Raw genomic sequence first — 16,138 nt, forward strand, 5'->3', positions numbered from 1 at the left:
CCCTTGTGTCGCCCCTTCGGGTCTTGCTCTCGTTTGCCTCCGAGGGGTCAGCCTGTGTTGGCGGCAGCCGTTTGTCGCGCGTGCTCACTTCTGAGTGGCGTTTGAGCCCTCCTGGATTGCATCGCGGCGCGTTTTGGGGCTGCCCTGGGGGCGGCGCTGCCTGTGTGAGGAGCGCGAGCTGTGGCTTCAGCGGTTATGCAAGAGGAGGAGCTCGTGTCAGCGCGTAGCCCGTGTGAAAAATAGCAAAGAAAAAGAAAACGTGCTGCGGTTTGTTCCGTTTTTCAGTTTAATTTATGGGGTGTCGCATCACTTCTGTTAAGAAAATTAGGGACCTAAAAAGAGTTAAGTTGTTCAACTTGATTGAACCAAAGTTTGTCTGGTTTTAGTTATTTTCATGCTTGAGAACATCATCTTTAACGTATAGTGAGCGCCGTGAGTCAGGAGTGTCGGTCTTAACGTGCAGTTCCGGCTCGTCGTGCCGTCCAGGTGACTCGTCCCAGGGCCGCTAAGCAGTGCCCTTCTGCACATTTGGCCCCAAGGAAGTGAACGCGGGTAAATCTCTTAGTTGGTAAAAGTTCACGCTTTACTATTTGCCTTGAGAATGCTGGCTGGCGGCCCTCGCGGCTGCGGTGTTCTCCCCGAGGTCACTCGTGGGTTCCAGTCCCAACCTCACCCCCAAAGTTTGCCACGAAACAGCTCGCCTTTATCGTTATTTTCACATCGCTGGAGCATATCGGTAGTCTTTGGAAATAAATGACATCATTCTGTTTAGCGTTCTGTTTTTAGAGTTCAGTAGCTGAAAATGTCAGATCCTAGAAAACATGGCATTCGTGCGCGTGCGACGCTAAATGAACACTGGCAGCGAGCTGCAGGTTTTTTTTTAAACAAGAAAAGACAGATTTTTACTGAAGTATATTCAATCTTTTATCTCTTGTGTTCGGAATGTTGTGTCACCTCATTTGGTCTGTTTTAGGATAATGCTGGTGGTAATTAGTAAAATGTGTAATTTATACCTCTTTTAGCTTTATTAATGCACATTAATTAAATTATATAAACTCACTGTAGAATTTTAATTATAAATTTCTGCTTAGTTCAGCGTCGGTTTGTGTTGAGAGAAACTGTTCTCTGTCCACAGTAATTAGTAGCACACGGTAAGCCGCACACGGCAGGCTCCGTGGGTTACAGATGTAGCCGGAAGACATCTGTTTTGAGTTTTGTGCGATCGCGATGTACGTTCTTCTGATGCAACATTTAAAAACCTCGTTGGTGCTTCCCTCCCAGTGAGAACTGTCGCCTGGCCGCTGAGCTCTACAAGGACATGCCGGAGACCAGCTTCACGCGCACCATCTCCAACCCCGAGGTGGTGATGAAGCGGCGCCGGCAGCAGAAGCTGGAGAGGAGGATGCAAGAGTTCCGCAGCTCGGACGGCCGGCCGGACTCAGGTGCGGCCGCCACCGGCCCCGTCGCCGCGGGCCCCGCTGCATCTGCCTTGAGCTCTCAGAGCAGACGGCCGCGTCTCCCCTTTGGCTGTCCAGTGTGTAAAGCGGACGGATGCTGCCTCTGGGGACAAAATCGTTTTTACTCATCCTCTCGCCCATGCGTTTTTCTTATAAATTCCTTCAGATCTGTATTTGGAAATAGGGTGTAATTCAATAAGGATGGAGTGCCCTTCGCTGCAGTGGCCCTGCTGGTGCCGTTGTCCTTCTCTGCAGCTATTCCTACCCCAAAGCCAGGGTTCTCCTTGTAGAGCCCGAGTGGCATTTTGCCCACCTCCCGACACACACAGGTGTGCGCATGCACAGGTATGTACACAGGTGCGCATGCACAGGTACGTACACACAGATGCGCACACGCACAGGTACGTACACAGGTAAGCACACAGGTGCATACACACAGGTGCACGCATGCATAGGTACATACAGGTGCGCACACACACAGGTGCACACACACAGGTGCGCGCATGCACACATATACTCCTTCACACGCACGTACACACAGGTGCACACACTCACAGGTGCACACATGCACACACGCACTCATACACACAGGTCAAAGCTTCTCAGTGGCCCTAGCTTCAGCCAGAGTAAAATTTAGAGTCAGGATCGTGGGCTGCAAGGTCAGGCATGACCGGCCTTTACCGGGTGTGGCCGCACCTCCCTGTTTGCACCTCGGTCTCTCTAACCTGGCCATGACCCCCGCTGGACTCAGCCCGGCCGTAGGCATTGTACTTGCTAGTCCCTCTGCCCAGCAAGCTCTGTAGGTGGCCATGCGCTGCTGTCGCTTGTCGATTCTTCAGAGAGGCCTTTCCCAGTCACCCGGGGTCAGGATGCTCGTGCTTTTCACAGCATGGACCAGTGTCTGAAGCTATGACTCGTTTTTTTGTCAGTCTTCTCCCCAACACCAAACATGTAAGCTGTTTAAAGACCGGGTCACTGACCTGCTCCTTGCTATCCCCTCAGCGATGAGACAGTGGGGCCCTCAGTCCACTGAGTTTGCACACAGCCAGGTGCGTTGACAGCCTGACTCCTGGCCTGAGCCAGAGAGTCTGCGTTATAACATTAGTGTGGACCAGTTGGTTTCTTAAAGACCAACGTTATTTTACTGTGAGTCAGGTTGTCAAAATGCAGTGTGCGCCATTCTTGTTGACAGAGAATATGAGAAGCATTCAGTTTGCCAGAGTGCGCGTGTGAGAGTTAAGAGTCAGGGAGTCCCGGGGGCACAGAACTCACTCCGGGGGCCACAGGGCTGTCCGTCTGGCTCTTCTAAGTGGCAGGTGAGAAAAGGCGGAAGCCTGGCCCAAGGTCACACATCGGAGAGGGCGCGGGGCCTCGCTTAACGCCCTCCCCCAGTGTTCTTACTAAGATGCTGAGGCTTACACATCTCATCTAAGGAGAAAGCAAATCATGACACTGGAAGTGAAAACAGCGTGTATGTAGAGTTACATTAAAAAAACCAGAAACGAGAACCTCGAGATAAACGGATGCGAGCTCGGCGGGTCTCCCCTCCCCCAGCCAGGCGCGGCTGGAGAGCCTGTCCGGGCTGCAGCGCCTGGCGGTGGACGAGAGCCCAAGGCTCCCGTGTCAGTGCCCCGTGAAACATCTTAGGGTTCCAGCCCCCACGGTCTCCTGGGGCCTAGTTCAGTTTTTTAAGATTGATCTATTCGGTGGGGTTGATATTTAACTTTGAGTTTTTAATTTAAGTTTCAGATCAATGATCAGGAAGTAAAAAAAAATGGGGACAATCGGTGTGTAATGACGTGTGAGTAAGGAAATGAGAAAGCCGCGGGAGAAAGCGACAGTGTCGCACTGGAACGTCTTACTTTTCCATCTGCACCCAGAGGGGAAACCAGTTCATCCTTACAAAAGCTGCTTGGGCTTGAAGGGAGGACAGGAGAGGTCTTTGTCGCACAGGGTGGCTCTCTAGCAGCGTCACTAGATGAGCAAGTGCTGCTGGTGTGCAGCATCGGACAGGAAGTGGAGATGGAGTCACACGCACCCCGTCTTTGCGCTCCCCAAGGCTGGAACTTGGCTGCTTGTTTTGAAGTGACGGCAAACGTAGCCATCTCCGTTATTGGCGAAATAAAGTTGTGCTCAAAGCTGTCTGTTGTTTTTCAGGTGGAACACTGAGAATTTATGCAGACAGTTTAAAGCCAAACATCCCCTACAAGACAATCCTGCTGTCCACTACAGACCCCGCGGACTTTGCGGTGGCCGAAGCTTTAGAGAAGTACGGTCTGGAGAAAGAAAACCCGAAGGATTACTGCATCGCCCGGGTAGGGGACGCCAGTCGGGTCGTGGGACGGTTTTCTCTGCCCGCTGTGCCGTCTGGAGCCTCCTAAAGAAACCACACGTTAAATAAACGTGTGGAACGTTCTCCCTTCCGGGACAAAAGTAGTTTGTGTTTCTGTTTTTATAAAGTAAGAAAAGCATAAAAAGGCACATTGAAAGTAAAAATCACCCACGGTTCTAATAGCGAAGGATAACCATCCTAACCAATTGTTACTGTGCACATACAGGTCTCTCTGTTGTAGTGAATTCTGCCTTAATGACGTTTTCTGATAGCTTTTACTAAGGTACATCGTGAAGACTCAAGTCTTAAGTAAATTTCAGTCTGCTGTTCGTAATTAGCCGGCCTTGGGTTGCCTGGTTCGCAGCCGTTCGTAATTTCTTGATGATAGAGACTGTCTCCTAGTGCGCATAAGTCTGTTGAATAATGATCCGCTCCCCAGAGTTGCAGTTGAGATATGTGATAATGAACTTGATAACATTTTTTCCTTTCGAGACCTTCCACCGGATTTCTGTCGATGAACATCAGCGCGCGAAAGCACAACTCTCGCAGGGCCGCAGAGCTGCAGGAGCCTCTGCTTTGGGCTTTTGCTGCCGGTTCCTGTTGAGGTCGTTTGATGACTTCTTTTGCCGCTCCCCTGGTTTTGGTTTCTGTTCTGTTCTTGCACATTTTCTTTGGCAAGCTCAGGCAGTACAGGCCGAGAGACGACGATTATTTTAATTTGGAATCAGAACTTCTTTGTTTTCTTGGCTTGCCGTCTATAAGTTATGTAACGTGTAGCACATTCGTAGATAAGAGCCACTTTCAGAAGGGCTTATGGTAAACGGAGGCAGAGAGGCCAAGAGCGACGTACAAACGAGGATCTCAGTTAGGGTGGGGTCAGAGAGGGCTTCCTGGGGTGCCTGTGCTGGGGCCGAAAGACGAGTGGGCGTCAGCGGGACCTGAGAGTTGGGGGAGGAGCTTCTTAGCCATAAGAGATTGTGGAAACCCGAAATTCATGGCCTAATCAGAGAACTGTGAGCAGTCCTGTGTGGCCGGACCCATAGGGTACGTGACCAAGACTGGGGCTCGAGAGATGAGTGGAGGTTCTCTGTTCTCTAAGCCAAGGGTGTCACGTTTAATACAGAAAGCCAGGAAGAAAGGTCGATCACCATAAGGGTGTCCTGTAATAAACTTCACTTTTTAAGGTGATTCGGAGCAGTGTAGAGAGAAACGATAGGTTCTGTAGAAGAGTCTGCTCCGTCCGGTGTGTGAACACGACGACATACCTGGGTGGTCAGGTCTGCCGAGATAACATTATTACTTTAGCCGTAGGTCGAATATGTTGTTCAGGTGCCAGCGACTCGTCTTCTCGCATTTTCCGTGATCATGCCTGGCTTGTGTTTGTGCTGAGTTAGTGTGAGGGTGGAGCAGTCCAGTGGGCGTACGACATTACTGGGCACCGTCACCCAGCTCGCTCTTGGCTCTGTGTTCCTGGGGGCTTTCTCAGATGATGAAGACAATAGTTTGACTACCATAAAAACGTAGAATCAAAAGTAATTCATTGTTATGAATATTTAAGAGCATAGTGAATGCAGTATCTTCAAAACAGATGCTTAAAAACATTTGTTGACTGAGTAGCCTTATGACATACCTGAATGATCTGATTAAAATTTAATTATAAAGACAGACCGTGTGGAAGAAGAAGGAAGCTGTTCTGTTCCGTGAATTGGTGGTTATCCTAGCACATCCAGGGTAGCCATCGTTACATGAGGCGAAACTCGCTTATGAAAACAATCGTTCGATTAGGAAATGCGGGTCGGGCACTAGAGAGATCGAGATTTGCAATAACGAAGCTACCTTTCCTTAGAAACAAGTTAACTATTGCATACTGTCCTTCCTTCTACAAGTTTGTTTAAAAACAAAAAAGGCCCTCAGACTAGTTTTTGGGGGGCCGGAACCGCCCAATCAAGCTGGCTAAGCTTTTCATTGGAAATGTGTTCCCTCTCTTTTGTTGACGGTTTAGCGAGAACTGTTCATAGTATTTGATCAGTTTGATTTTACAGTGACAATAAATTCTTTTCTTTAAATACTTGCTGATTTGCTTTTTAGGCATAATCACAGTTAATTATTTTTTCCTTTTAGGTTATGCTTCCTCCTGGGGCCCAGCATTCTGATGAAAAAGGTGCTAAAGAAATTATCCTTGATGATGACGAGTGTCCTTTACAGATCTTCAGGGAATGGCCCAGTGACAAAGGTAAAGTGTAGTTTTATTTGTTAGGAATTACTTCCATGGCATGTTGCATTCCTACGTGGTCTACCAGCTGCTTAATGTGTCAGGATGCACCGGAGTGCTCACAGCTCGCGGCAGTTTCTCGGTGGCCGTGGGCCGTGCAGTTTTCTGCCTCCTCCTCAGACCTGCTTGCTGGTTCCTCTGCAGTCCCCTTTTTCCGGGGGCCACACTCAGCTTGTGTGAGTGTCGTGTGTGGAGCTGGGACAAACCGTCACTCTAAGGTGGGAGCATGGTGCCTCAAAGGAGTGCGAGATTAGCACCGGCCAACACGTGGAAGGGCATCGTCAGGCTGCCAGTGGGCCTTGCCGTGCTGACCGCGAGAACCGGGGGTGTCCGCACGCCGTTGTTACCACAGGGCAAATGACCTCCCAGCCTAAAGATCGTCCGGTCATTTCAGTCTTTCAGAAATGAGTCCAGACTTTTCACTGTTCAGACGATTTCCTGTCAAAAAGCAGTGAGTCTACAGTCATGGGTTCAGTGAAGTGTAGTTTTCTCGATTTCAGACTCACGTTATAAGCTAACGGTTGCTCAGTAGAAAGCCTTTGCATTAGTAAAAACTCAAAGGTTTCTTGCCGATTGAAAGTACACTAGCTTAGTACTTTTTATTAAAATCAAATTCGTTTGAATTCCGAATAATTCAGTTGAATGAAATGAAAATCAGGTCAACTAAAATATATTTGTGTATATGTGTGTGTGTGTTTGTGTGTTACGTGTGTGTGAATGTATTTGTTGATCACAGGGTTGTTTACCAATATAAATGTTCATTTATTCTTAACCTGATGTGTCGTCCGTCAGGCACGTGATGTAAAATAATCTTTGCATGTTGCTCGCTGGCGTTTTTCAGAAGCGCAGCCCGAGTACGCTTCCGCGCAGCTGTTCCTCGGGGGATCACCGGGTCCCTGTTTCCTGGTCCGTCCCTGAGTAGCGGCCAGTCAGCTGGCCATTCTCCACCGACTTCAGTCTGGTTCACGGCTTACAACGTTGCTGTTGCAGGGATTTTAGTCTTCCAGCTGAAGAGGAGGCCGCCAGACTACGTCCCGAGGAAGGCGAAGAAGCACGCGGACGGGAAGCCGGCCAGGGCCAAGGAGCGGGCCGACGGGGGTGGCCCCGCGCTCCCGCCCGAAAAGCTGCCCTACCTCGTGGAGTTAAGCCCCGGTGAGAAACACCAGAGATGCTCAGGTCTCAGCTTTAACTGTCTACACTTCTTCATGCATTTTATTGAAGTATTTCTCTTGGCCCACAACCTTCTATAGGCCATTTGTTTTTTTAAAAAAGTAATCCTCACAAGACGACATTAAAGGAAAAACGGCCGGAGGTCAGAGGATGTGTACTTTCACGTGTAAAAATAAAGTTTGCGTAGACGGAAGTGAATGTCGAAAATCAGAAGTTAAAATAGTGAATGTAGAGGTTGAAGGAGAGCTTTAGTTGATCTACTCAATTTTTTTTCAAAAGAACCTTGTAAAATACTTAATCTACTAAAAATGATAAACGTATTCCTCTTAGGGCAGATTTAATGGAGGCAGGTGTGTGTGTGCCATAACGTTGTTTAATGCTTGGACAAGTTCTGGGAAGATTGTCTTAAATTTAACAGGCATTTAAGAAATCCATGTGTAGGAGAAGGGGTATTTGTTTCGTTTTAAAATTACAGTAGACAGTTTATTTTCACGTTAGCAGTTTTGTTTATAGAGCTCTCATAAGCTGAAGCTCTGAGTGAGCCACCAGGTGGAGGGATTGTTGATGTTCTTAGATGTCTCTCTCTCACACACACACACGCACACACGCACACACACACACTCCTCTGCAGTGCGTACGTCTGCATGTGTGTGATGCATGTGCCACGTTTGTTTACCGTTCAGCTAAATGGCATCATTTCTTTTTGCGGTGAAGTGGTAGTGTGCGACCTGTATCGTAACATGCTACGAAACAGGCTCCACCAGTAGTTACAGAAAAGTGAGCCGAAAACCAGACCGGATATGTGGATGATGTGTGCTTCTTGGGCAGGAATTATATTGTTCTGTTTTTAGATTTTTGGCGAGTGTTTATTTTTATTTGCAAGACCGTAACCAACGATCAGATGTGGTCCAGCAGTCCAGGTTTTGTGGATGCAGGAGATGCTGTTGCTTTGACTGACTCTCAGTGGTGGTAGGCTGCAGGTAGTAGCTTTTATACTAATTATGTTTGAAGGCTTTTTTACTTAATCGATTAGCTATTTGTGAGGGATGTGTTCGTGTTGCTTTGTCCCTCGGTCCTCTGGCTGAAAAGTTCATTTAAACTTCTGGTTTCTCACTGTGCTTGAGAAACGTGCCCCACTGTCTTATGCCTTCAGAGTGTGAGTGCTGTGCTGCCTGCTTCCCTGAGCCAGTGAACAGCAGCTGTGAGAGCGCCATTTTGAACTTGACATTTTTTAGAATCTTGGAGTATTGGATCTTTTCTTTAAAGTTTTGTGTTATATCCTAGAAACTAACAATTGTTTTCTGCAAATTTTTGAGGGTTAAGGATTATTATTCAGAGAGAACTGATAAATGGTAGCCGATACAGAATAATTTTCAAATGAATAATGGAAAGTTGATTTTGGTGGGTAGAATGAGAGTTCATTCATTCATTTATTTGACAGGTAGTTATGGACTATTTACTGTGTGTCAGACTCTGTCCTGGGCCTGGAAACCAGCCGAACCCTCGGCCGGTGGGAGCTTACATTCTAGTGGGAGTTGCTGTTTTGACTGCTTACTTTATACTTGTGGTCTCCGGAGTAATAAAATACATGAAGCTTGTCGCAGGTGCGGGGAGCCAACAGCCCAGGCTCATGATGGTTCTGTGCTGCAGTGCTTCACCGGACGCGAGCGGTAGCCTCCCTCCCTCCCTTCGTGGCCTTCTGCTGCCTGTGGCCGGTGTTCGGTGGGCTGCCCCTGTAGGCTGAGCAGGGGGTGCCAGGTGGATAAGGTTACTGCTCTCGCCTTCGGGTGACCCTCCCACCGAGGCCCACCTGTGGTGCTACGTGATGAGTCCCTGAGGCCGTGTCTGACTTCCCTGCTGTGCTTTGGGCTCCTTCTGGGTAGTGTTCCTCGCCCCACGATGCCGGAGCGCCCGCCTGCCCCCGCTGCTCTACGGGCGGGTGGCCCAGGTGCCACGCCAGGGCCTTACCCAAAAGCCACGTCCTCCTCTGGTCCAGGCCTCTTTGCGTGTCGTGGTTAGTAACTGAGCGCAGCCAGCCTGCCGAAGGAAACGGACATATTTTCCATTACGAGAAAATAATACTTGTGAGTGTTGACTTGTTACGAACGGGTAAGAACTGTATTTCCTCTGGACAGGTTGTCAGCTGGGTGGGTGTCCTCGGGGTCGGCCTGAGGTCCTGTAGGCGTGGGGTGGAGGGGTCTGAGAGGGGCGTGTGCTCGCACTGTCTTTTGTACACGTGGGGGGTGAAAAGTCATTTGCTTTGGATGTGACTGTTCTTCCAACAGCAGGACGCAGTCGGCGGGTGGGGCTCTGTGTGACTCGCTGTCCGTTCCTCCTGCCGGTTGGCGACTCGCCCGTGCTCTTGGCGTTTTCCTGGACGGTCTGCGTCGGCCTCTGCGGCGCACGCTGCCTGGAGCACGGTGTCTCGTCCTCACGTTCTGCAAGCTGGGGCGGGACGCGCTTGCCCCGCGGGAGCCGTCTGTCTCACTGCCGCTCACCCTCTCCTGTCTCTCCTTCCCTCTTCCACGCGCTCTGCATGGCCTCTGTCCTGACGCTGCCTTCACCTGGGTCCTGTGCATGTGTTGTTGACCCCAGGGAGAAGGAATCACTTTGCCTACCACAACTGTCACACTTACGAAGGTAATGCTGCGCTTATACTGCTACTTAGCGAGAGCACCGGTAGAACCCCATGGGCAAAAAGTGTTAGCTGATCAGATAGTTTACGTTTTAGTTTTTGAGCTGATATAAGTAGCATTTTAAGAAATGAATGTCCTGTCGCTTTATTCATATTTACAAAGTGTTCCATATCCAGAGTTCATTTAATTTAATAGAAGCTTATTTTGTAAAAAAAAAAAAAAAAGTCCAGTTCCTTCATTCAGGCAGTCCTCAGTGAGAACTCGGACTAAGGAAGGGAGAGAGCTGTGTTCCTGTCCCCCCCGAAAGCTAGGACAGAGGAGAACAAGGGGAAGGAGGAGGGGGGGGGACGGGGGAGAGTGGGAGCGTTGGGGTGGGAGAGATGGACGAGATGGGGGGCGGGCGGGAGGAGCTGCTGTGATCGCTGTTGTCACACATTCTGGTGGCGACGGTGGGTTCCCAGGAAGACGTCGCAAAGCAGAGGCCAGGTGCCCGAGACTGCTTGGGAGGCTCAAGAGGACAAGGACCAGCCATGCACTCGGTGTTCATGGTCATCCTGTGGGGGACTGGCTTACGTTGTGACCAGGTTTTAGGGTTCTCCTCGTTCTCGTGGCGGAAATTAATTCTTACTGGCAAAGCGGTGCTTTTTTACTTGGAATATGTTTCTCAAATTTTATGCATGTCAGTTTTTGTCATCTTAAATCGTATAGCTGGTTTTATGAAAAGACTTTTTTTTTGTCTGTTTTTTTATTTCAAATTTTACTTTTCTACATGTTGAATGTCACAGTCAAATACTTTCTCATGCTATATAATTTTTATCTTCTAACATCTTATATTAACTTGTTGAATTTTCTCCAAACTGATCATAGGGATTTTCATTGGATGTTAATCAAACTTGGAGTTTCTTTAATATAAACAAATGATTTTTATTAAGCTATTTTAATATGCATAGAGTCTCCTCTACGTTTTTGTTGTTGTTTTATTCCTGAAGAGAATTCTTTAATGTTTTCATGCGCTTGTTAATTTTGTACTGTAAAATAGTGGAACAGCAGGGAGAAAGATGCATTTCCTACTTTACCTGGTGTACGCAGAACGCGCATAATAAAGGCATGCACGTTGGCTGACCTGTTCTTAGTTTTCTGCCAGTGCTGCTTGAGGAGAGTGTGTTTATTTTCCAGTAGAGTTAAAATAGCCGTAAGATTGTTTCGGTAGCCACAGGCATGTCCTGCTGGCTCCTAACTGTGGTGGCTCACGCAGACGTGAGCCCGGGGGAGCACGGCCTCTGCCCCTTCCTCGCGGTGTGCCCGAGCCCCCAGCCCAGCGCCTGGGACGGGGGACGCTTGTCAGTCAGCACCCCTAAGAGAGTCGAGTCCCTCCCGCCCTCCCCTCCGAAGGGATCCGCAGGAAGCACGCGAGAGCGCGCAGTCAGGCCGACTCCCCAGAGAGTCACTCAGGGCACAGCTGAGGGCAAAGGCGGACTCGACGCTGTGGAGCGGAATCAGGTGCCGTGGGACCGTGTCCTCAGCTGTGTCCATATGCGCCGTCGACCCTTAGCCAGCCTTCCGTTACATCTCAGCTTAAACGAGAGCAGACGAGCAAGAGGCGGAAAGTGTGCACAGTGATTCAGGGATGCCAGGGTTACGACTGAAATTCAGGACAGCAGGTGACTGTGAATTTCAGGTAAAGCACCAATTTTTTAGTATAATCACCTCTCAGATATTATGCAGGTGACTGGAGGTCATGTATTTCATTTGACGACCCCAAATAGTGTTCTGACGTTTGTGCCCCACCCCCCCAAAAAGGAGAGAGAAGAATGTGTGTGCCTCCCGTTGTTCAGTTACATACGCGTAACCCCGGTTTGGAAGGCTTTGCTTCTGGAGGGGCCTTAGGCAGGAGTCGAGGAAGCGAAGGGTGCTTTCCACTGCACACTTTTTGTGCCTTTTAAATTTTGAACCAGAAGAGAGAGAAAAATGTGTGTGCCTCCCGTTGTTCAGTTATACGCGTAACCCCGGTTTGGAAGGCTTTGCTTCTGGAGGGGCCTTAGGCAGGAGTCGAGGAAGCGAAGGGTGCTTTCCACTGCACACTTTTTGTGCCTTTTAAATTTTGAACCACGTAAATATATTACATATTTTTAAAGACAGAATTATAAAATTAGAAAAACTGAAAACATCCCGGGAGCGGTACTGTCGTGTGTGGTGGTGTCGCCTGGAGGGTGCCCCAGATTTGCCGCAGCTGTGTGACGGGAGGGCGGGGCTCGGCCGGGCTTGGGCAGAAGCCGACTGTGGCTGAGGAGGGGGAACGTGGCGGGTTTTAGTTTTCGGTCACAGTCTCATGCTTGTTACCGCCTGTGAGATGGTCACTGCACTGTGAATGGGGAGACGGTAACGGACCGTGACCAGAGGAAATGTACCGGCCACTCGACGTGACCTGCCCCCTCTCCCCTCACTCTGCTCCTTCCCCAGACTCAAACTGGACGCCGTTTGTCTGCTAAACCCTGGGGCCACCGCTGCGTCATTCCGTCTGTAGAGACTCTGACCTCTGTCCTCTGTCATTACTGGGGAGCGGTAGAGAAGGGGGGCTGGGAAGTTTCATTTCCAGTTGCACCTGTTGATAGCGAAGCGGTGAGAACGGAGAGACCGCGAAGGGAGCTTGTGTTTCTCCCTTTATCGTCCTAGACCTGCCGGTGTAAACGTCGACGTAGGACAGTATATCATATTTATTTTTAGCTCAGAAGATACTTTCAGAAGCATTCAGAATTCAGAAGAAAATGTGAATTTTTCTCTCACCCTTAACATACATTTTTCATGTTCTTGCATTTTTAATTTTGTATTGAAATAATTGTTCTCGGTCACTTATTTGCTTCTTTTGCTTTCTTCATAACTCATTTGGGTAATTTCTGTGCGACCATATTGCGTTATTCTGTTTTCTTCATTTTTGGTGAATAATTATTCACTGTTCATGCATTCAGTCTTTATCGAATGCATGCTGTGGACCAGACGCTGCTGAGTGCCAGGATAGAGAGATTTTTTTTCAAAATGCTAGCCACCAAGCTCCTCAGCTGGGGGAGGCGACCGTGTAGAAAGCATGGTGAGAGGCAGTCAGTGGCCCTGAGGTAAAGCAGTCCCTGTGCTGCACGGGCTGAGAGGGACACGGCACAACTCCAGCAAGCCATCGCGATTGCCCTGGTGTCCCCACGCGCAGAGTGGTGAGCGTGTCGAGGGCGGGGGCCTTAGCCGGTCTGGGGGGCGGCCCGTGCCCAGGGGAAGCGCAGGTGACCCCCGCCTCCTTCTGGGTGGGGGCTGGAGTCGGAGCTGAGCATAAATTGTTTCGGAGGTGCCCATCACCAGCGTGTGCGATGGAGGTGCCACAGCGCGAGCACTTGTCAGGCGCGGGGTCTCGCCGGCGTCCGCCCACAACACCGTCCCGGATCACACAGGTTTCTAGTTTGGTTCAGAAGTAGGAAATTTTGTCAGGACGTTACTTCGTAAACTCTGAAGCCAGCAGCAGTCCTGACAGAGCTTGCAGTTTCACGGCGCCTCGTCTGTGGGCGCGGGCATCACGGCAGCCAGGAGACTAGCAGTGTAAACCCCGGGTGTTGGGCTGCCGTCACCCTGCAGCAGCGGGGGTAGAGCAGGTGGGACGGGAGCCCACGGATCCGGGAGCACACGAGGCAGACGTCTTGGCAGGGCTGCTTTCCGCCTCCGCCCCGAGCCATCTCCTTCGTGGAGATCCACGCACGGGGAAGTTCAGTGTTTCTCCAGGTCCTCGAGGTGTAAAATGGCAAAAACGGGAACTCCAGCTGCTTCTCTGGCGCACAAGCTGAGCCGTTCTCAGTAGCGTTTTGGACTTGGGGTCGGCAGTGCACGTCGGCGTCACTCAGGGAGGGCGTTCAGGACACGCGGGCCCGGGCCGCAGCCCCAGGGCTTTTGGTCCAGGAGGTCCGGGGTGGGCTCTGAGGGTGCACCGCAAGCCTCCATCCGAGAGTCAGCTGCGCCCCTCTCCCCCGGGGGGTGCCGTGTAGCTGGTGGCTGTGCTGTAGGGAGGACCTGGTGTTTAAGGAAGTCCCCGTGTCCCAGGTGACCGTCATTTGCTAATAGAATTGTTCCTTGGAGTCAGTGATAGAAACCCAGGGCTGCGAGGTGCAGAGAGTTTCTTCCCATGGGGTGAGAAATGTCAGCATGAGTGACAGGAAAAGTACCTTGAAGGACATCAAATAGGTCACTGCACTTACCTGCGTTCACTGGAAGTTCTGTATCTCGTTAGTTGCGCTGCATGACGTGACTGCGGGGAGGACTGTGGTGTCACTTCTGACAGAACCTTTTGTTGGCTTGTTTGTTCCAAATGACATAACAAGGACGTTAAACTCGGCCAACGAAGCTCTGTTGCTCTTTCTCGCAGACGGTTCTGACTCCAGGGACAAGCCGAAGCTCTACCGCCTGCAGTTAAGTGTTACCGAGGTGGGGACAGAGAAACTCGACGACAGCTCCATCCAGGTACGCGCCCCACGCATCCTTCGTGACCTCTCGTCTCAGTGGGCACTAGTGCACGGCAGCGAGTGAGTGGTGGGGAAAGAGGTCAGGGACTCACGCGTTAGTGCTGACGGCCTGCTCACGCCGGTCACTCCTCCCTGCTTCGTGGAGAGACCACCGGGCAAGTTTCTGCCCATGCCCTGAGTCTGTTCCCTCCTCTCTGGAAGAGGGTGATGGTTTTGCAGGTCTGTTCCACAGCCAGCCTCTGTGGAAACACCTGTCACTGGGCTGGTACAGCAGGAGACGGTAAGTTGCAGTTAGACTGTTAGCTGAGCACACGCTCAAGCGCTTACATAGAACCAGGTGTACGCGTTCTGTGAGCATAAGCTGGGGCCGTCGCTCCATCGACGTTGAGCCCACAGTCCTGCCTCATCTGTCCTCGTCACCTGGCCGTCATACGGTGGCCGCTGCTGTCGTGCTGTCTGACACGCTTTCCTCCTGAGCACAGCAGCACAGCAGCACAGCAGACACATAACAGTTTGTCATCATCAGTGGTCTGTGTACATCTATCCATTGAATTATCTGTTTCAGTCGTGACCATTTGCTTTTTAATGCAAAGTTACAACATACCTTAAATGAAGTTGCTGGTTACTAAAAATAAAATGTTCAATTATTTTTACAGTGTTTAATTATTTTATACTATTGGTAGAAAAGTCACTAAAAACGGCACCAAAAACGCAGTTTATTAGGTCAAGTTCATCATAACAGGGGAAAGCAGCTTTAAGATTCTGTTTTTAAGTGCCCTGCACTTTATGATGGCAGCTTCTTTGACTTTCTTTTACTTGCAGTTGTTTGGTTCAGGAATTCAGCCCCATCACTGTGACCTCACGAACATGGACGGCGTTGTCACGGTCACGCCGAGAAGCATGGACGCCGAGACCTATGTGGAGGGGCAACGCATCTCGGAGACGACCATGCTGCAGAGCGGGATGAACGTGCGGTTCGGGGCGTCGCATGTGTTCAAGTTCGTGGACCCGAGTGTGGACCACGCCCTCACTAAGAGACCTGTGGATGGCGGCCTGACCGCGAAGGGTCCCCGACACAAACCTGGGTAATCCATTGGGCACGTCAGCGCCGAAAACCACATGGCGTTTTTCATTACGCTCAAAGTTTTCTATTAGCTATAGATCGCGTGTTTTTTTGTTTTGTTTTAATGTTTAAAAATTCGAAGTGGGGTTTGTGGTTCCGGTTCCTGTTGATTTGGTTGCTTTCAGGGGGAAGAAGGCAGAAAAGTCTCGATTTTATGGTAACACTGGAAGTCGTCGCTGGTCTTTAAGTTATCTTTAAATTTTGTTTGTATTTGATACTTTAAGACCATACTTTATTTGTTCTTTTGTGATGAATTGTGGTGTCTGTGTAACGGTCCTGTGTGACAGGTTCTTGCTGAGGTGTTTCTTCTGGATTGCTGCACACAGCCGGGTCTCTTTAAGTTCAGGTGTTTTAGCTCCCCCTAGCGCCTGTCCGAGGGCTTGCAACGTGGGCCTGTTAGCAAAACCTTTCTGGGGAGGGAGTAAGACTTGTCTTGGTGATGACGTTTAAAAAGAACACCCTGTTGAGCTACTTGGTCCTCCTCCATGCCACAGGCCGACAGGGCGCGAGTCTTGGAAAATGCGGGAGCTCTTCTGCCCTGCCGTTGGATGCAATCAGAAAGTCCTCCTCGCAGACGGAGCAGCGTGTCGGTGGCCTTGCTGCCCTCCTGCCATTTCGTCCTAGGACCTACCTCGCCTCAGCCACCCGGAGCTTA

At 50.1% G+C, this 16,138-nt stretch overlaps 1 protein-coding gene across 1 annotated transcript in view; it reads left to right on the top strand.

Annotated features, from left to right (window-relative positions):
- The window catches only part of AFDN (afadin, adherens junction formation factor), an 82,357-nt gene that overhangs the window by 6,571 nt on the left and 59,648 nt on the right, over positions 1–16,138 (top strand). Inside the window, exons 4-9 of the mRNA XM_025049061.1 lie at positions 1,282–1,442; positions 3,615–3,772; positions 5,911–6,022; positions 7,052–7,213; positions 14,264–14,358; positions 15,183–15,445. Of these exons, the coding sequence (XP_024904829.1) occupies positions 1,282–1,442; positions 3,615–3,772; positions 5,911–6,022; positions 7,052–7,213; positions 14,264–14,358; positions 15,183–15,445 (951 nt within the window). The remainder of the gene's footprint in view (positions 1–1,281; positions 1,443–3,614; positions 3,773–5,910; positions 6,023–7,051; positions 7,214–14,263; positions 14,359–15,182; positions 15,446–16,138) is intronic.

This window comes from Pteropus alecto, unplaced genomic scaffold (genome assembly GCF_000325575.1).
Source record: "Pteropus alecto unplaced genomic scaffold, ASM32557v1 scaffold195, whole genome shotgun sequence".
Lineage (NCBI taxonomy): Eukaryota > Metazoa > Chordata > Mammalia > Chiroptera > Pteropodidae > Pteropus > Pteropus alecto.